At 43.4% G+C, this 17,534-nt stretch overlaps 1 protein-coding gene across 1 annotated transcript in view; it reads left to right on the top strand.

The window, feature by feature from the left end:
• The window catches only part of LOC124777414 (alsin), a 206,416-nt gene that overhangs the window by 85,376 nt on the left and 103,506 nt on the right, over positions 1 to 17,534 (top strand). Inside the window, exon 4 of the mRNA XM_047252811.1 lies at positions 2,942 to 3,143. Within this exon, the coding sequence (XP_047108767.1) occupies positions 2,942 to 3,143 (202 nt within the window). The remainder of the gene's footprint in view (positions 1 to 2,941; positions 3,144 to 17,534) is intronic.

Raw genomic sequence — 17,534 nt, 5'->3', positions numbered from 1 at the left:
TCATAGCCTTCATAATTCATGGTTCCTTACATCAGCTGGTAAAAACTAAGCCCTTATAGGATCACTATATTGTCCGTCTGTTCCCTGTCTGTATGTCTGTCTTGACTGTTGAGGACCCCTTTTCTCAAGAATGTGTAGATGTATCAAGTTGAAATTTGTCACATACTAAGATCTATGTCCTCTGACGATGTAAAAAATGTAAATTTCTACATCAAAGCATTCAAAATATGTGGCCATTTATGTCCTATTTTAATATGTTACCAGTGTCATTGTTGAAAACAGGCAAAAATCATCGGAATTCTCACTTCCCAGAACGTATGAACTTTCTGTCTATATAATTAAGTTTGTTATGTTGATTTTTTGGAGTTGATCTTCCATTTTGCTGTGAGTTCCATGTATGGCAATTAACTCGATATTGTTACTATTTAAAAAAATTTATAGATATTCCTTTTTGAGTAGTATATTTTTTCTATATATATGTGACAAATTCAGACTGAGGGACCAAATTTTCTGGTTTTCTGATTCATAGGTCCTGAGGGGGACTATTAATTGGTCTATAGCTTGTTCACTTTTTGAGATAAGTAGAGTGTGTCTTATGGTCAGGACATTGCGAGGTTATCTGACAACCAATATTTGCTAATTCATTTAGCATTATCCAGGCAGCACATGCTGTTAGTCAAGGACAATTATACTTTGAAGACCTGCAAATTGGTGAACTACATGATTAGCAGAGCAAGTGATATTTTGAAATAAAAGTACTGCTTTCACAAGTAATACTATTATCTATTAACACACATATAAAATTGTGTTGCTTCACTAATTACTGCTAAGAGTACAATTATTGTTATGTACCATATGACTGTAGAAATATTTCCTGTTGTTTCCTGCTATGCTAATGGAGACTTGGAAACTTACAATACAGTTAATTTTAGAAGTATTTTTCAATAACATAAATTTAAACTTGTTTTTTTATTCCAGTTGCATACATTATGTCTGTGAGCAAATGTTAAAATCTTTTGCCCCACTGTTTATCAAAGATAATGTTTATCCTAGACAGAGAAACAAAGCCAATATTTAATTTTTTTTTAACTTATAATTTGGTTGTCTGTTTCATAGTTATAATATATAAAGAGCAAATATATCATTACTGTCTAATGATTTCATTTGCTTACCACCCCCCCCCCCCCTCTCTCTCTCTCTCTCTCTCTCTCTCTCTCTCTCTCTCTCTCTCTCTCTCTCTCTCTCCCCCTCCCCCCCCCTCTTCCCCCTCCCCTCCCCCCTCCCCTCCCCTCCCTCCCCTCCCTCTCTCCCCCCCCTACACGCGCACACACACACACACACACACACATTTTTCAGTTCTTTAATGTGAAAATGAATTCTTTCAATTTGCTGATCAGCTGGTGTATATCCTCGTGACTGTAGAGTCTGATTCTTTACAGCAGATCCCATATACAAAGAAAGGAGTTCTCAGTTGGGAATATTGGAGGGGGGAGGGGGAAGGAACATCTCACAAGCCCTTGTCATGACCTGTGTATGTGTCGTAAGGGAAGCGGACTGTGATCTTAAAGCAGTACAGATATGATTTCACTGAAACAATGGAAAATCCAGTTTGAAATATCAAAAATATTTCAAAAAGGATAGACTGCTACCCACCATAAAGGTGGCATGTTGAGTTGCAGACAGGCATAGCAAAAAGACTATTACATGTGAGCTTTTAGCCTAACCTTCTTCAGAGAAGAAAAATGCAACACATTCACAAGCAAACACACCTCACACACATAGCCGGTATCTCCGGTCACTCCAGCCACAAACCTACAGACACACGTTGAATAGGAGCAGCAATCTGGAATGGGGTGTGAAAGAAGGAGGGATAGCAGGGTATGGGTGGGGGAAGAGGAATCAGTGCTATGTGAAGAGCACTCAAGGAATGGAGGTGGCGGGACTCAGCTGCCAGGTGCAGCATCAGGAGGCTGTGGAGGTGGAAAGGGCAAGGACACAAGAGTGGAAAAGAGAGAAACAGAAGTGGGGAATGGACCAGTTGGTGCACCGGCAGTCAGCAGCACACATTGTGGGTGACAGGAGGTGAATTGTGGGGAGGTGACAGGACAGAGGCTTGGAAACAGTTGTGTGGAGGATTTGGAGACAGTAGGTTACCAAATGTTGAGGACTTGATTATTTCGAGAGCAGAGTCTGTGTTGTAAGGATAACTCACAGCTGCACAGTCCAGAACAACTGGTGGTGGAGGGGAGGATCCAGATGTCTCGGGTAGTGAAGCAGCCATTGAAATCAAGCATGTTATTTTCAGCTACATGTTGTGCTACAGGATGGTCTACTTTGCTCTTGGCCACAGTTTGGCGGTGGCTGTTCATCCTGATGGACTGTTGTTTGGTTGTGATACCAATATAAAAAGCTGTGCAATGATTGCAGCAGAGCTGGTATATGACATGGGTGTTTTCACAGGTGGCCCAGCCCCTGATGGTGTGGGATAAGCCTGTGACAGGGCTGGGATAGGAAATGCTGGGTGGTTGAATTGTTCAGGTCTTGCGTCTGGAACTTCCACGGGGATATGATACCTGTGACAATGGGTTGGGATTGGGAGTGGCATAGGAACGGACTAAGATGTTGTGTAGGTTGGGTGGGTATTGGAACACGACTTTAGGGTATGATTTCACTGGCAGTTTTCAAATTTGTGGTAACAGCCATTGTGACTTATCAGGAAGACATTTTTCAAAGTGTAAGTGGTTGTTTTCTTACTTGTCAGAGATATTCTTTTCCTATTTTATAACTGCTGAGCATTGTGTGTCTTTAACATTTTTTTCTTTGAAAGTATCTTTTTAAATGTTTTTATCTTTTTCTGTCAGCTTTGCTTCCACACAGAAGATTTATTATTTATTGGCTATGTGAATTTTACAATGTTGAAAGTTCTCTTCATCCATTTCAGAATGCCATGGTGCTCACAATGCCTGAAGAAACTCTTACCCTTTACACACCAAGTCCCCATGACAAAACTGAATGGTTGCAAGCACTACAGAACTCCATCAAAAAGGTGCTACAGAAATCTCATTCACATACACCACCAAGTGTTCGATCAGCCACTTATACATTCACCAAGACTTCAACATTAAAGGATGCAAAATATTCAGGTAAGATAGTCTGAAACCCAATTGATTGTTTAATGACAAAAGATATATTATTAGGGAGATATGATGAAACAGATAAATAAATGTGAAGGAGATCTTTTGAGTCACGCATTTCTCAGAATTATACAACAAGACCTCTATTTAGGATCTATATACCATTAGGCTGATCCTGTGCAGCGGGCCCTGCAAGGTGAAATTTTGTATTAACTTACCAAAAAATAATGTTGTAGGCCATTTTTCGAATTAAAAGCCCATAACACAGCATTTAAGATTTGTAATTTAATTTATAACATTTAACTCTACAGTTTATAATTTAATGAATTTATAAGATTAAAACAAAAATAAAAGTCCTCATTTATAAACAGTGTTATGAAAAACTTAATTTTATAAAAAAATAACAAGAAATTGAGATTAATCTCCAAGTAAAAATCAGTATACCATTAAAAATGTTTTATAACTACAAGCAAACACATCTGTTAGGCAAACTCAATATAACAAAAAACTAGCCAAACTAATTCTGCTTATACAAATTTAATTAAAATACAGTAATTTCCTAATTAGCTGTAAAATGAAAGTTTCAAACAAACTGGTTGGGTAATTGGTATGTACCATTATTTCATACCAATGAAGCTACTTGGTTGTCTTGAAATATCACTTTCAATACTGAGTGAAAAAAATTTCCCACTGAAATGCTGTCAGTAGTCGCATGGCATTGCCATGACATCAAGGCCTATAAGGTATCTGATGAAAACTGTTTAAACATCTTGTACTTTTCCTGCAATATCTACTTAATGAATAAAGTTATACGAAATGGTTTTCTCCAGCTTCAAGTGCTCAAAAATCCACATACAGCTACAGGTAGCAAAAAGTTATAGGGTTCTCTTTTGGATGAAGCAAGATATGGAAGAATTTGTTTTTCTGCAAAACAGAACTCAGTTCAAACGGGCAAAACCTTGTCAACAATCCAGTTAAATCAGAAATTTTGCTCAACTTAAGTGCCACATGTTTGGCTGGGTGCAACCAAGAATTTGATGTGAAGTCTGAGAGGTGAATGCTGACTAATTCATATCAGCTGTTCTATGAAAAATTTGGTCCAAGAACCCCTTATGAAATATTTTATGTCCACATTTTTTGCAATTATAGAAGAGCCCATACCACAGTATTAAAACAAATACTTCTTTTAAATATTAAATTTTTGTGAGGCTGGCTACATTGCCTGCAGGTTCAATGTGGCTCTTTATATGACAGCAAGTTGAGAATCTGCTTTAGGCATACAAATGTAAGTTTATTATGTAATTTGTCAACATGCACAAGTAACCTGTTACATAACATTTGAGCTTAGAAATCAAGCTTAGCTAATACTCCTTTCAAGCATGCCTCTTTTATTGCCAAGTTGTATTTAAGTTCTTTTAGAGGCATTGGCTTTTCTTTTACCTGCCCTTCAGTCATTTAAACATTCGGTATTCAGACATAAATACAAAACTGAAGGCCCTCAGGGTGATCATTAGGCAAGATAATTACATTCTTTGTTGATATTTTCTAAGTTTTGTGTTACACCCAGTAGCTTATTTTTAACATCAATTTGAATAGATAGCATACACTAGAGTGAATCAGTCTGAAATAAATTACAATCTGACATGGATTAGGTCCATCCAGAAATCAAGTCAACTTCAGCTCTCATCTAATAATTGTCAGTTAGCCAATTCAGTGTTGACTAGCTGTGGTTAGAAAGATTCCACAACTTTGTTTGTGGAATTATTTTTTCAGAAAGATGTGAATGAACACATCCTAAATCTTCATGGTTGTTAACGAGAATCTTTCAGTAAGAGAATTTTAATCTCTTCCTAATGGTATCCTTTAAATACATTTTTCTCCTTGTTTTTGATCAATAAATGCTAATACGGTAGTTAAGTTCACTTTCATTAAAAACAATAAATTTTTATATAAAATACAAGGAAGGCAGCCACTCACTTATAGCATATTGATGCATGGAGGACAGTAATAGAAAATTGCATTTGAATGAAGTGCTAGCTCGACTTCATCTTGCCATGTCCACAAGAGTATGCATTTGGGTGACTGGTTGTGTGTGTGAATGTGCATACTGTTGCTGGAAAAAAAGCTAGTGCTCAAAAGCTAGTATGAATGCTGTTTTCTTTTATGTGTTCCTGTGCTCCACCCATCAATCGGCTCAATGTGAGTGGTTGCCTTTCTCTTGTTTCATGTATTGATCCACCCAGGAATTTTCATTACTGTCATCAATAAATATTTATTAAGAACTCATTATACATACCCTTCTCTGCTGAAGACCTGATACTTGACATTAATTGGATTGTATGGTATATTCCATAAAAGCAGGCAACTTTGTGACACTTTTAGCACTTTTTACAACATAACATTACATAAATATGTACTGCGACATTTAATTTTCATGTAAAGGAATTTTATAAACTTTATCCTTTACAGAACAAATTTTTCACTCTGTAGAGGAGTGTGCGCTGATACGAAACTTCCTGGCAGATTGAAACTGTATGCCAGACTGGGATTCGAACCTGAAGCCTTTGCCTTTTGTGGACAAGTGCTGTGCTAGATGAGCTACCCAAACATGACTCATGACCTGGCCTCACAACTTTACTTCCAGCTGCACCTCGTTTCCAGGTTCAAGCCCCAGTCCAACACACAGTTTTAATCTGCCAGGAAGTTACTATATCCTCTTAATTTTGATAGAAATAAAGCTTTTTATGTGCAGTGAGGTATTCGGTATATAGAATATTAATTTATCCCGTAGCTCTGTACAACGTTGTGACAGGAAGTGTAAGATAGGGAAAATAGGTCATTTCATCTCTCTCGACAGATTGATGTAGTTTTACTTTAAGACGCACAATTATAGCTTCATTACAAATTTTGCAGTATTGTTAGTTTTGTCTTATCCATACACAGAAAAATACCTCTCTTCTCTCACATGATGCATTCCCTTCCCCACATCCACTCCTTCCCATCATAGCTCCTACCCCCCTGCCCCCTCTTTCTCCCTTGGTGTTTCCCTTTACAGCGACCCAACTATTCCCTTGGTTCTGCTATTTCTATAGTTTTGTCTCACATTTATGCTTTCCTCCCCCCCCCCCCCCCCCCCCCACCTTTTTCACTTTTTTCTGGCGAGGAACTCCCTCCATAATGTCTCCAGTGTGGATTACTCTCCCTCCCCCCTCCGCTCCCCACCCCACTCCCCTGTGGTAGGGATGTGCACGAGGGCAATTGTACGCCTCCTTCTCCCTGCTGTATCAGCTGCAGTGGCGGCCATGCTGCCTCCTCTCGGAATTGTCCTGTGTATCTTGATGAGCGGGCTGTCCAAGAGAACTGGGTAAAGGAAAAATGCGTCACCCAGTTGCTTGCAAGTTATTGGCTAGTCACAAATCGTGCATTCTCCCATCTGGCACTTAAAGTTCTGTTCTTGTTACCCCTTGCTCCATGAAGAACATGGCCACAAAGATGTGCGACCTTAAATTCAGCTCTGAGGTTGTGAAATTGCCCAGTGTCAAGGTAGCATCGCCATCCCCTCGTCCAACTGTGCAACAAGCCATCAAACTCTCGCCTCCTATGAAGATTTTCTTTGTCCCTCCAGCCAAACAACACCCAAGTCATCCTCTGTTAACCAGAAAGGCTGGAAGAAGTCCACCAAAGGCAAACGGACTTCACCTTCACCGATTCTAAGGTCCTCTTTGACAGTGTTGCCACCTGATACTTTAGCCCGGCTGGCTCCATGTCGCCAGTGGGCACCACCAACCGTTTTTCAGTGTTGGATTCCACCAACTGACAGCACAAGCAAGCCGATGCTTCTCTGGACCCCATGGAGCAGGATCCTCCTGCTTATGTGCCTTGTAGCAGCGACTCTTCACAGGCTGTCACTTGGCAGCTGTCGAGGTGTCACCCTTCTACATCTACGTCTACATCTACATCTACATCCATACTCCGCAAGCCACCTGATGGTGTGTGGTGGAGGGTACCTTGAGTACCTCTATCGGTTCTCCCTTCTATTCCTGTCTTCTATTGTTCATGGAAAGAAAGATTGTCGGTATGCCTCTGTATGGGCTCTAATCTCTCTGATTTTATCCTCACGGTCTCTTCGCGAGATATACGTAGGAGGGAACAATATACTACTTGACTCCTCGGTAAAGGTATGTTCTCAAAACTTCAACAAAAGCCCATACCGAGCTACTGAGCATCTCTCTCACAGAGTCTTCCACTGGAGTTTATCTATCATCTCTGTAACGCTTTCACTATTACTAAATGATCCTTAATGAAGCATACTGCTCTCTGTTGGATCTTCTCTATCTCTTCTATCAACCCTATCTGGTACGGATCCCACACCGGTGAACAGTATTCAAGCAGTGGGCAAACAAGTGCACTGTAACCTACTTCCTTTGTTTTCGGATTGCATTTCCTTGGAATTCTTCCAATGAATCTCAATCTGGCATCTGCTTTACCGATGATTAATTTTATATGGTCATTCCATTTTAAATCACACCTAATGCCTACTCCCAGATAATTTATGGAATTAACTGCTTCCAGTTACTCAGCTGCTATATTGTAGCTAAATGATAAAGGATCTTTGTTTCTACGTATTCGCAGCACATTACACATTAGACCTTCATCTCTTCCTCATCATGACTCTCCCCCAATGGAACATTCACAGCCTTCGGTCCCACAAAGAGGATTTACGGGTGCTTTTAGCATTGCAGTGTCCCCTTGTACTCTGTCTTCAGGAAATGAAATTGCGTCCTCACGACTGCTTTGAGCTTTCACAATTTTTTTTTTACATTCCCCCTGAGATCGGCATTCCATCTCATGGGGATGTCATGCTGCTCATGTGGAGTGACGTTCATAATCAACCCAACTCCCTGACTACCCATCTTCAAGCTGTTGCAGTTCGCCTTTTCCTTCCCTACCTGGCTTTTTCCCTCTGTACCATTTATGTCCCTCCATCATTCAGTGTCACCAGGGTAGACGTCCTTCAGCTTATTGGGCAGGTACCTCACCCATTTCTGCTACTCGGTGACTTTAACGCGCATCATCCCCTTTGGGATTCTCCCAGAACCTGTCAGCGAGGTGCCCTCTTGGCTGATCTTCTTAATCAACTCAACCTCTTCTGCCTTAACACTGGAGCATCCGCATTCCTTTCTGACTCCTTGCACGCCTATTCCCAATTGGACCAACCCTTCTGCACTGCCCAGCTTGCACATCATCTTGAATGGTCCATTTTTCCTGACGCTTACTTGAGCGATCATTTCCCATGTGCTATCCACTTGCTGACTCCTACCCCACCTGCATGCACATCCAAATGGCAGCTTACTAAGGTTGACTGGCAGCTTTACTCTTCCCTGGCAACAACTGAAGAACAAGATTTCCCCAGTTCTGATGACCAGGTGGAATATCTCACAAATGTAATCCTTACTGCTGCTGAGCATTCCATTCCTGTCGCTTCATATTTACCACACCATGTCCCAGTCCCTTGGTGGACTGAGGCATGCTGCGACGCAATTTGCACACAGAGATGTGCTCTCTGCGTTTTTAATCATCATCCTATGATGGCAAACTGCATTAATTATAAACAGATATGTGCACAGTGTCATCGTGTTCTTCGGGATAGCAAAAAAAGCTAGCTGGATTTCATTCACTAGTTCTTTTAACAGTTCCACCCCTTCCTCTGTCATGTTTGCTAATGTCCAAGGCTCTCTGGACCAATATCCATTTGCCAATTTCCAGCCTGAGAGTAGCAGATGATGTTATTGTTGACCGTAGTGCTATCACCAGCACCTTAGGCCACCATTTTGTTGAAATTTCGAGCTCTTCCCATTATCACCCTGCCTTCCTCCGTCGGAAACGAGCAGAGGAGGCTTGGGTGAAACCCTTCTCATCTCAGAATCATGAGTACTACAATGCCACCTTTACTGTGAGGGAACTAGATCATGCTCTCAGTTCATCCCAATTCTCTGCCCCAGGGCCAGACGCTGTCCACATTTAGATGTTGCAGCACCTTTCTCTTGCAAGCAAACACTTTCTGCTCAACATGTACAACCACATCCGACAGAGGGCACATTTCCCAGACATTAGGGGGAAGCCACCGTCATACCCATACCTAAGTCCAGTAAGGAGAAAAACCTTCCTTCTAGCTACTGCCCCATCTCTCTCACCAGCTGCATTTGCAAGATGAGGGAACTTATGATTCATGCCCAGCTAGTATGGTGGCTCGAATCTCGCAATTTACTAATGACTGCATAGTGTGGCTTTCGAGCATGGCGTTCTGCAGTTGACCATCTTGTTACTTTGTCCACCTTTGTCATGAATGGTTTTCTGCAGAAAATCCAGACTGTGGCTGTGTTTTTTGATTTGGAGAAGGCCTATGACACCTGCTGGAAAACTGGTATCCTCCGTACTCTTTACATGTGGGATTTCAGGCCACCGGCCCTGTTTTCTTCAGGAATTTTTAATAGACCGAGTTTCCAAGGTGCGTGTGTGTTCTGCCTTGTCAGACACCTTTATCCAGGAAACTGGTGTGCCTCAGGGTTCCGTCCTGTGTGCGTCGTCCTCTTTGCTATCACCATTAACCGTATAATGGCCTGTCTCCTGCCTGGCATATCCAACTCTGTTTTTGTTGATGATTTGCCATTTATTGCAGTTCTCCACAGACATGTCTTACTGAGCGGCATCTTCAGGGATGCCTTCATTGTCTTTACTCCTGGAGCATTGACAATGGCTTTCGTTTTTCCACTGACGAAACCGTTTGTAAGAATTTCTGGTGGAGCAAATGGTTTCTCCCACCATCTTTACATCTTGGGCTTGTTGCCCTTCTGTTTGTTGAAACTATGAAATTTGTTGGGCTCACGCTCAATAGGAAACACTCTTGGTCCTCCCATGTATCTTACCTGGCAGCTCACTGTACGCGGTCCCTCAGTGTCCTACGTGTCCTCAATGGTACTTCCTGGGGTACCGATCGAACCACCTTCCTCCATTTGTACCAGTCCCTTGTCCGTTCAAAACTTGACTACGGGTGCTTTGTTTCTGCATCTGCACGTCCATCCCTCTTACAGTGTCTCAACACTATCCACCATTATGGCATCCATTTGGCCACTGGCACCTTTTACACTAGCCCGGTTGAGAGTGTATGCTGAAGCTGCTGGACTACCACTGTCTTACCGCCACGACTTTCTCCTCAGTAGGTGTGCATGCCGTTTGTTTGCCATGCGTGGCCACCCATCCTATGCCGCCTTCTTAGATGATTCCTTTGATCGCCATTATGGGGCACGTCCCTCTTCTCTGTCACCTCCTGGAGTCCGCTTCCGGCACTTGCTATGGCGGCTTAACTTCACACTACCTACAACTTTACTTCTGAGTGTGAATCCTTCACCACCTTGGTTCCATGAAGCAGCCCTTGTTAACCTTGGCGTTCATTTGCTTCCTATTAAGGACACTTCTCCAGCCTCTCTCTGTCACCTTCAGTTTCACGACCTTCACATGGAACTTCACGATAGTACCTTTGTGTACACTGGTGGCTCTCGGACTGACTGTGGTGTCGGGTGTGCCTTCGACATTGGCGCCTGTGTCTTTCAGTATCAGCTTCTGGCACAGAGCTCTTCACCCTGTGTCAGGCCACGGAGTACATCCAGCAACACAGACTTTTCAATTGTGTCCTCTGCTCTGACTCACTCAGCACCCTTCAAAGTCTATGTTTGCTGTACACTGCCCATCCCTTAGTGCAACAGGTCCAGGAAAACTGTCACTTGCTCACTTTTGGTGGATCCAGCATGATATTTATGTGAGTTCCTGGTCATGTCAGTCTGCCTGGAAACGAGGCTGCTGAGGCTGCAGTCCTCGTATCTCAGATCACCAGGTCCTGTATTCCCTCTGCTGATCTCTGTGTTGCCATCTGTCAGGAGGTGGTCTGCCTTTGACATCGCCAATGGTCCTCTTTCGTGGGAATGAGCTCCAGTTCATTAGGCCTCTCCCAGCAGTTTGGACGATCTCCTCTCGGCTCTCCCGCTGGGAGGAGGTCATTTTAAATATGCTGCCTATTGGGCACTGCCTTTTTAGACATCGTCATTTGATAAGTGGTGCTACCCCATTGCTTTGTACACATTGCACCCAAGTTTTAACTGTCTGCCACTTCCTGATGCCTGTATTTAAACCGTTTACGTTTCCGCTTCGGTTTGCCATCTGAGTTGCCAGCTGTTTTAGAAAATGGTGCATGGGCTCTTGACCACGTTTTACTTTTTATCTGCCAAAGCAATATGGTGGAGGCCATTTAATTTTTAGTTTTGGACCTCCATTTCTGTGTGGTGTCTTTTTTAGCCCTTTCTCCATGTCCCTGTTTTTAGCTGTCTTAATGTCAGTTGGGACTGACGTATACTCGTTTTTTAACTCCTCCCTGTCTTTGTGTTCTATAGGTTTGACATGGGCGCCTATGACCTCACCTGTTTTTGTGCCCTAAAGCAAAATAAAACATAACAAACACAGTTTCTTTAATGTGTACTGTACTTCTGTTGCGTCCTTTGTTCCTCCTTCTTCCTCCTTAACTCCATCCCGTCCTCCTTCAGTTTACTCCTTCCTGACAGTTCCTGTTCCCTCCATTCAATAACCACTCCTTCTCCTCAGTCAGAGAAGAAGCCCTGTAGGAACCCACCTTCCCGGCATCTCTGGGACAACAAGCCTGTTACTTAGAGTCAGACATGGGTGCCGTGCTCTGCAGACCTCAAGACCGGTCACTCTCATTCACATCCTAATATTGCTGTAACTTTCTCTCGACTTCACTTGCTTTTGCCCTCCAAAGGAGGAGGAGAAGAAGATGCATAAGTCTCAGTACAAGACCCCCAACATCCCCTCCCTCTCAATCAGGACCCAATCTTATATTCATGGACGTCACTCCATCCTTACCAGTGATGGACACTGACTGGCCTGTTCGTTGTCCATCCAGACCCCTGTACTCTCCTCCAATGAAACTGTAATGGTTGCTGTCATCACCTTCCAAAATTGCAGTCTCTCCTTTCTCTTTACCCTGTAGCTTGTGTTGTAAGCAGGAATCTCCAAGCTTTCTGCCAGAACATGGTTGACTCTTTGTGAGCCTCCGATGGTATCTGTACATTGGTGCTCACAGACGTTGTTTGGTCCTGGGTTCCTCTTCAGAATGCACTGGAAGTGATGGCCATTCAGATCCGTTTAGACTCTGCAGTAACAATCTGCAATATTTATCTCCCACGGACCAGCCTCCTATGTTTCCTGCTCTTCTTGCCCTCCATTGACAGCTCCCTCCTCCTTTCATTCTCCATGGAGATTTTAATGCCCATAATCCTCTGTCAGATGGTGCAGTGACCTACTGACAGAGCTTGATCTCTGCCTCCTCAACACTGGAGTTACCGCACACATTAGTGTGACATATGGCATTTTCTCAGCCATTGATCTTTCTCCCCCCAGGGGGCTCACTACTATTTGGTGAGTACGTGCTTGGTTACCATGGAGCCCCAGCCTTTGCAGCACTACTTCCCTTTCTGTGCTGCATGTCTATCCTCCTCCTATTCTATTCCCCCTCCCTTGGGGTCTGAGTCATATGCCTTCTTCGAGAAACCAAAGTTCTTGGTAAAACTGTGTATGGATTCATCCTGTCCACCCCTCTTTCTTTCCCTGTCCTTCCTTTTCTTATTCTTCCTCCACTTTGGTGTTTGTCATCTCTCTTTTCCGTTTTCTTATTCTTCCTCCCTGTGTGTTCCTGAAGGCCATCCCATGCGTTTGCCACCTAAAACGTGACGGGGTAATGCGTGATTCCCAGCCCCGGCTCAACAAGTAGGACTCATACATAGTCCCTGGGAAGGTAGCCCAGGGAAGGGTGACTGCCTGAGCTGGTACCTTCCTCCATGCTGATTGGTTCCTCTGTCTGGAGTCTGGGAGGTGTAACCTGAGGTGTGGACAATCACCTAAGATGGGTGAGCCCCCATGAGCCCCCTCCCAGCAGGAAGAAGTGCACCACCGGAAACGCTGGGAATCATGAGGGATTTCTCCATGATGAGTCCTCATCTCAAAAATGTAAATCAGTTGAGATGAAAGAATTGGCGCCTCTCCTGGCTGCACCCCAATACCTCGTGATGTGACGCACGAAAGATGGTTACAGTTTCACAACAGTTAATCCATTTATTATTCAGATGGGTGTAGATGCCATTGCCAGTCCTGTCAAGTCCTTCTCTCGGTTGCACAATGCGGCTTTACTTTTGAAAACTGATAGTGCTTTTCAAACACAGAAACTGCTTACTGCAACACTTCCCACCAGCTGTCCTGTTAAAGTAGAGACTGAATTCCTCCAGTGGTATCATATATACACTCGGCTGCTTGATGGCCTGACTGAGGCTGAAATAACAGCATACCTCACGGACCAGGGAGTAACTGCTGTTCACCGCATCACGAAAAGAGTTGATTAAGAATTATTGCCGACCCCCACTCTATTCCTCACATATGACCATGTGGCACTTCCATCAAAAATTAAAGCTGGCAATGAAGCTATTACTGTCAGACCATATGTCCTGAATCCCATGCGTTGCTATAAATGTCAGCACTATAACCACACCCTGAATCTTGCGAAAATGCAGTCAAATGCATAATCTGCAGCACGGACGCTCATGAGGGTGTGTGTGTCCACCACCTTCTCTTCACTCTTATCAACTTCAAGGGTGATCATGCTGCTTCCTCCAGTGAATGTCCAATCTACCTCAATGAGAGAGCCATTCAGGTGATCAGGGTGAACGAAAAGGTTCCTACTCAGATGCTCACAAAATGTTGCCTAGCTGCAAACCTTGTATGCCACCCTCTAGCAATTATAGTACAGTTCTCGCTACACTCCAACCTACGAAAAACATGGATATGCAGACTTGCAACTTCCAGTTTAGTGCCATGGTTGTGAGATTGTCCAGCTCCAAGCACACACCCTCATCTTCACCTGCTATGGGTGCACACCATACTAACAACCCTTTGCCTGCACCAGTGAAGTTGCATGCCTCGCAAACAGAAGCATGGGAATCCAAAAAGGAGTACTCCTGCTATGACTTTCTGCACACATCTATCCATCCAACGTCTGGGTCTGCACCTGACAAATGCCAAAGTTCTAAGCAATCCAAAGGCAAATGATCTTCCTCTTCTCCACTTCAGTGGTCTTCTTAAATGCTGTCACCAAGTGATATACTCACACTGCCAACCTCTGTTTCACCAGGATGCACCGCCAAAAACAAGTCCACTGGCCAGCCAAAGCCGAATACCGATTCCTGTGTTGAACTAATGGACCAGGATCCTCCAGCCCCTGACACTGATCATTGTGCACATTCGAATTCTGGCACCCAGCAGCTGCTGTGGTGACTGCACCCTTATATGACCCATCTCCTGTCTGTCATCAGATATGGTTATTCTACAATAAAATATTCGCGGCATCAGACCCAATAGGCTTGAATTACAGCTCCTCTTGCAATCATATTGTCCAGTTGTTTTCTGCTGCCAGAAAACAAAATTACACCCTTACGATTGCTTTCACCTCTCACATTACACTTCAGCCTGTTTTGACCTTCCCCGTGGACTCCAGCTCATGGGGAGTTGTGTTGCTCGTTCAAGATGTCTATAGTCACACCATTTCTGTGCATACCCAGCGTCAAGTTGTCGCTGTCTGTCTGTCTGTCTGTCTGTCTGTCTCTTCCCTATTTCACTTTCTCTCTTTGCAACGTCTACTCGCCCTTGTCTTCTGCTGTCACCAACGCAGACGTTCTGCACCTTATTGCTCAACTTCCTCCTCCCTTTTTGCTGCTTGGCAACTTCAGTGCCCCCAATCCCCTTTTGCACTCTCAATGCCCCTGTACAAGAGTTCTCTCAGTATAGATATCTTCAGCCAGCTCAATCTAATCTGTTCAAACGTGGATACACCCACATTTCCTTCCAATTCCACGCACTCCTTTTCCCACTTGGATCTTTCAACCTGTACCGCACAGCTTGCTCGTCATCTTGAATAGTCCATTCTCTCTGACACACACTCAAGTGAGCATACACCTGTGCATTCGTTTGCTAACGCCTATCCCAAATGTGCATCCATACAACTGGCAGCTTTCCAAAGCTGCCTGGCAGCTTCACTCCCCACTGGCTACTTTCAATGAACACAGTTCCCCTTGCATTGATGACCTGGTAGAATTCCTTCCAAACACTATCCTTACTGCCACAGAATGTTCCTTACCTCACACCTCTGCCTCACCACAATCTGCCCCCGTCCCCTGGTGGACTGTGGCATGCCGCAACACAATCTACGTGCAGAGACATGCTATCTGCATTTTTAAATTCCATCCCCCGATGATGAACTATATCTATTTTAAACAGCTAGGTGCGTAGTGTCGCAGCATTTTCAGGGATAGCAGAAAAGCTAGTTGGCTTTCTTTTCATAGTTATTTTAACTGTTGTTTGGGGTGATCTCCATTGGCTTTCAGGAACCGTAGTTCATTCCCTGGTTCCTGGTCTGACCATAGTGAACAATGTCATTGTAGACCCTCTTGATATCTCCAACACCATGGGTCAATATTTTGCAGACATTTTTAGTTCCATCCACTACTACCCTGCCTTCCTCCCTCTGAAATGGGTGGCGGAGGCAATGACGCTATCTTTGTTCTCACAGAATCGTGAATGTTACAACACTGATTTTACTCTGAGGGATCTTAAACATGCACTCTCTTCATCCAGGTCATCTGCTCCAGGACTGGACGGCATTAACATTTTGATGTTGCAACACCTATCTCCTGAGGCCCTATGCTTTCTCTTCCATACATATAAGTGCATTTGGACAGATGGCACATTTTCCAGTCACTGGCGTGAGACCATTGTCATTCCCATACATAAACCTGGTGAGGAAAAACACCTTCCTTCCAGCTATTGCCCAGTTTCCCTCTCCAGTAATGTCTGCAAGGTGTGGAACATTTGATTATTGGTCAGTCGGTGTTGTGTCTCGAGCCTCAGAATTCCGTAGGCATTGCTGTGCAGTTGATCATCTCATCACTTTGTCCACTCATATTATGAACAATTTTTTGCAGAAGTGCCCAACTGTGGATGTGTTTTTTTTTTTTATTTGGAGAAGGCATAATTCACCTACTGGAGGATGGGTATTCTCCATATTAGATACGAGTGGGGCTTGCAGGGTCGCCTGCCCCTTTGTATCCAGAAATTTTTAAAAGGCCATGTTTTTAAGGTATCTGTGGGTTTGGCTCTGTCAGACATTTTATTCAAGAGAACGGGGTGCCTCGGGGTTCTCTGCTCAGCTTTGTCTTATTAAAATTGTTAGTAGCAAGGGACATATTATAACATTACCTAATAAATAAGTGTCACAAATATCGTATTTGATGAACAGTGTTCATACACTAATGAAATAATAGGTTAGTTACAACCAGAAACACTGAAATTGCTTGTACACTATCTACATTCCATTCAGGTATAAATAACACAGAGATATACCCGTATACACTATGTGGAAACCCTATTGTAATGCCCAAATAACCTCCAGATGTTATGAGAGGCGGAGAGTACTGTGTTGTCAGTAGAGAAGCAATAACTACAGAATGGGTCAGAAGAGCTTCGTGACTTCGTTGATCACTGGGTGTCACCTGAGAAACTATCCACAGTAGAATGGTCTCAGTGAAAACCAACCTGGGTAAAAATCAAAAGATACCTAGATTTAAAGGTTCAATACGGCCTTCCACTCAAGATATTAAAGTAACATGCAGAGAGCATTGGTTAAACACATCGGATGATAGCTAGCCATCTGAAGAGGCAGTTTACCATTTTCAAAACAGGAATAATGATACTTTCTCAACATTGGAAAGGAAATTCCCCCTTGCTCTAGAGACTGGTGGAAAGGGCAATTGTATGACATTGCCTAGCACCCGATAAATGTTAAAGCATTTGCTTGTGGACCCAGTATGGTCCAGCAGCCATGCCATGGCAGAGAGCAAGGGTGTTGGTGAATTAACATTCACAAAACAGTTTATAAGGCTCCAGGTGATGGGGAGCAAGAGAAGATGGAATGTTGGCAGACAATGGACTGATGCCGAGGCCTGGGCAAAATGCTGAATGAAATGCTCAGTGACAGAGTCTAGGCTGATGATGATAACACAATTCAGAGAAATTCCTGGGACATCTGTAGGATGACGGCAGCCAAAAATGCTTCTGATCTTTGCCTATACCTGCAAAGAGGGAGTGTGTGGCCCTATGGCTGTGACACACCATTCTCAACAAATCTGTTTCTGGCATTAAATTAGATAATCGTCCAGGCATGAAGCTGTTTGAAAGTCAGGAGATGATCAAGAGATGGATGCTATTTGTAGCATTGGAGGGAACAACGGT

The sequence above is a fragment of the Schistocerca piceifrons genome, chromosome 2, assembly GCF_021461385.2.
Source record: "Schistocerca piceifrons isolate TAMUIC-IGC-003096 chromosome 2, iqSchPice1.1, whole genome shotgun sequence".
NCBI lineage: Eukaryota > Metazoa > Arthropoda > Insecta > Orthoptera > Acrididae > Schistocerca > Schistocerca piceifrons.
The sequence above is the reverse complement of the archived record's forward strand: the minus strand, read 5'-3'. Positions and strand labels throughout refer to the sequence as shown.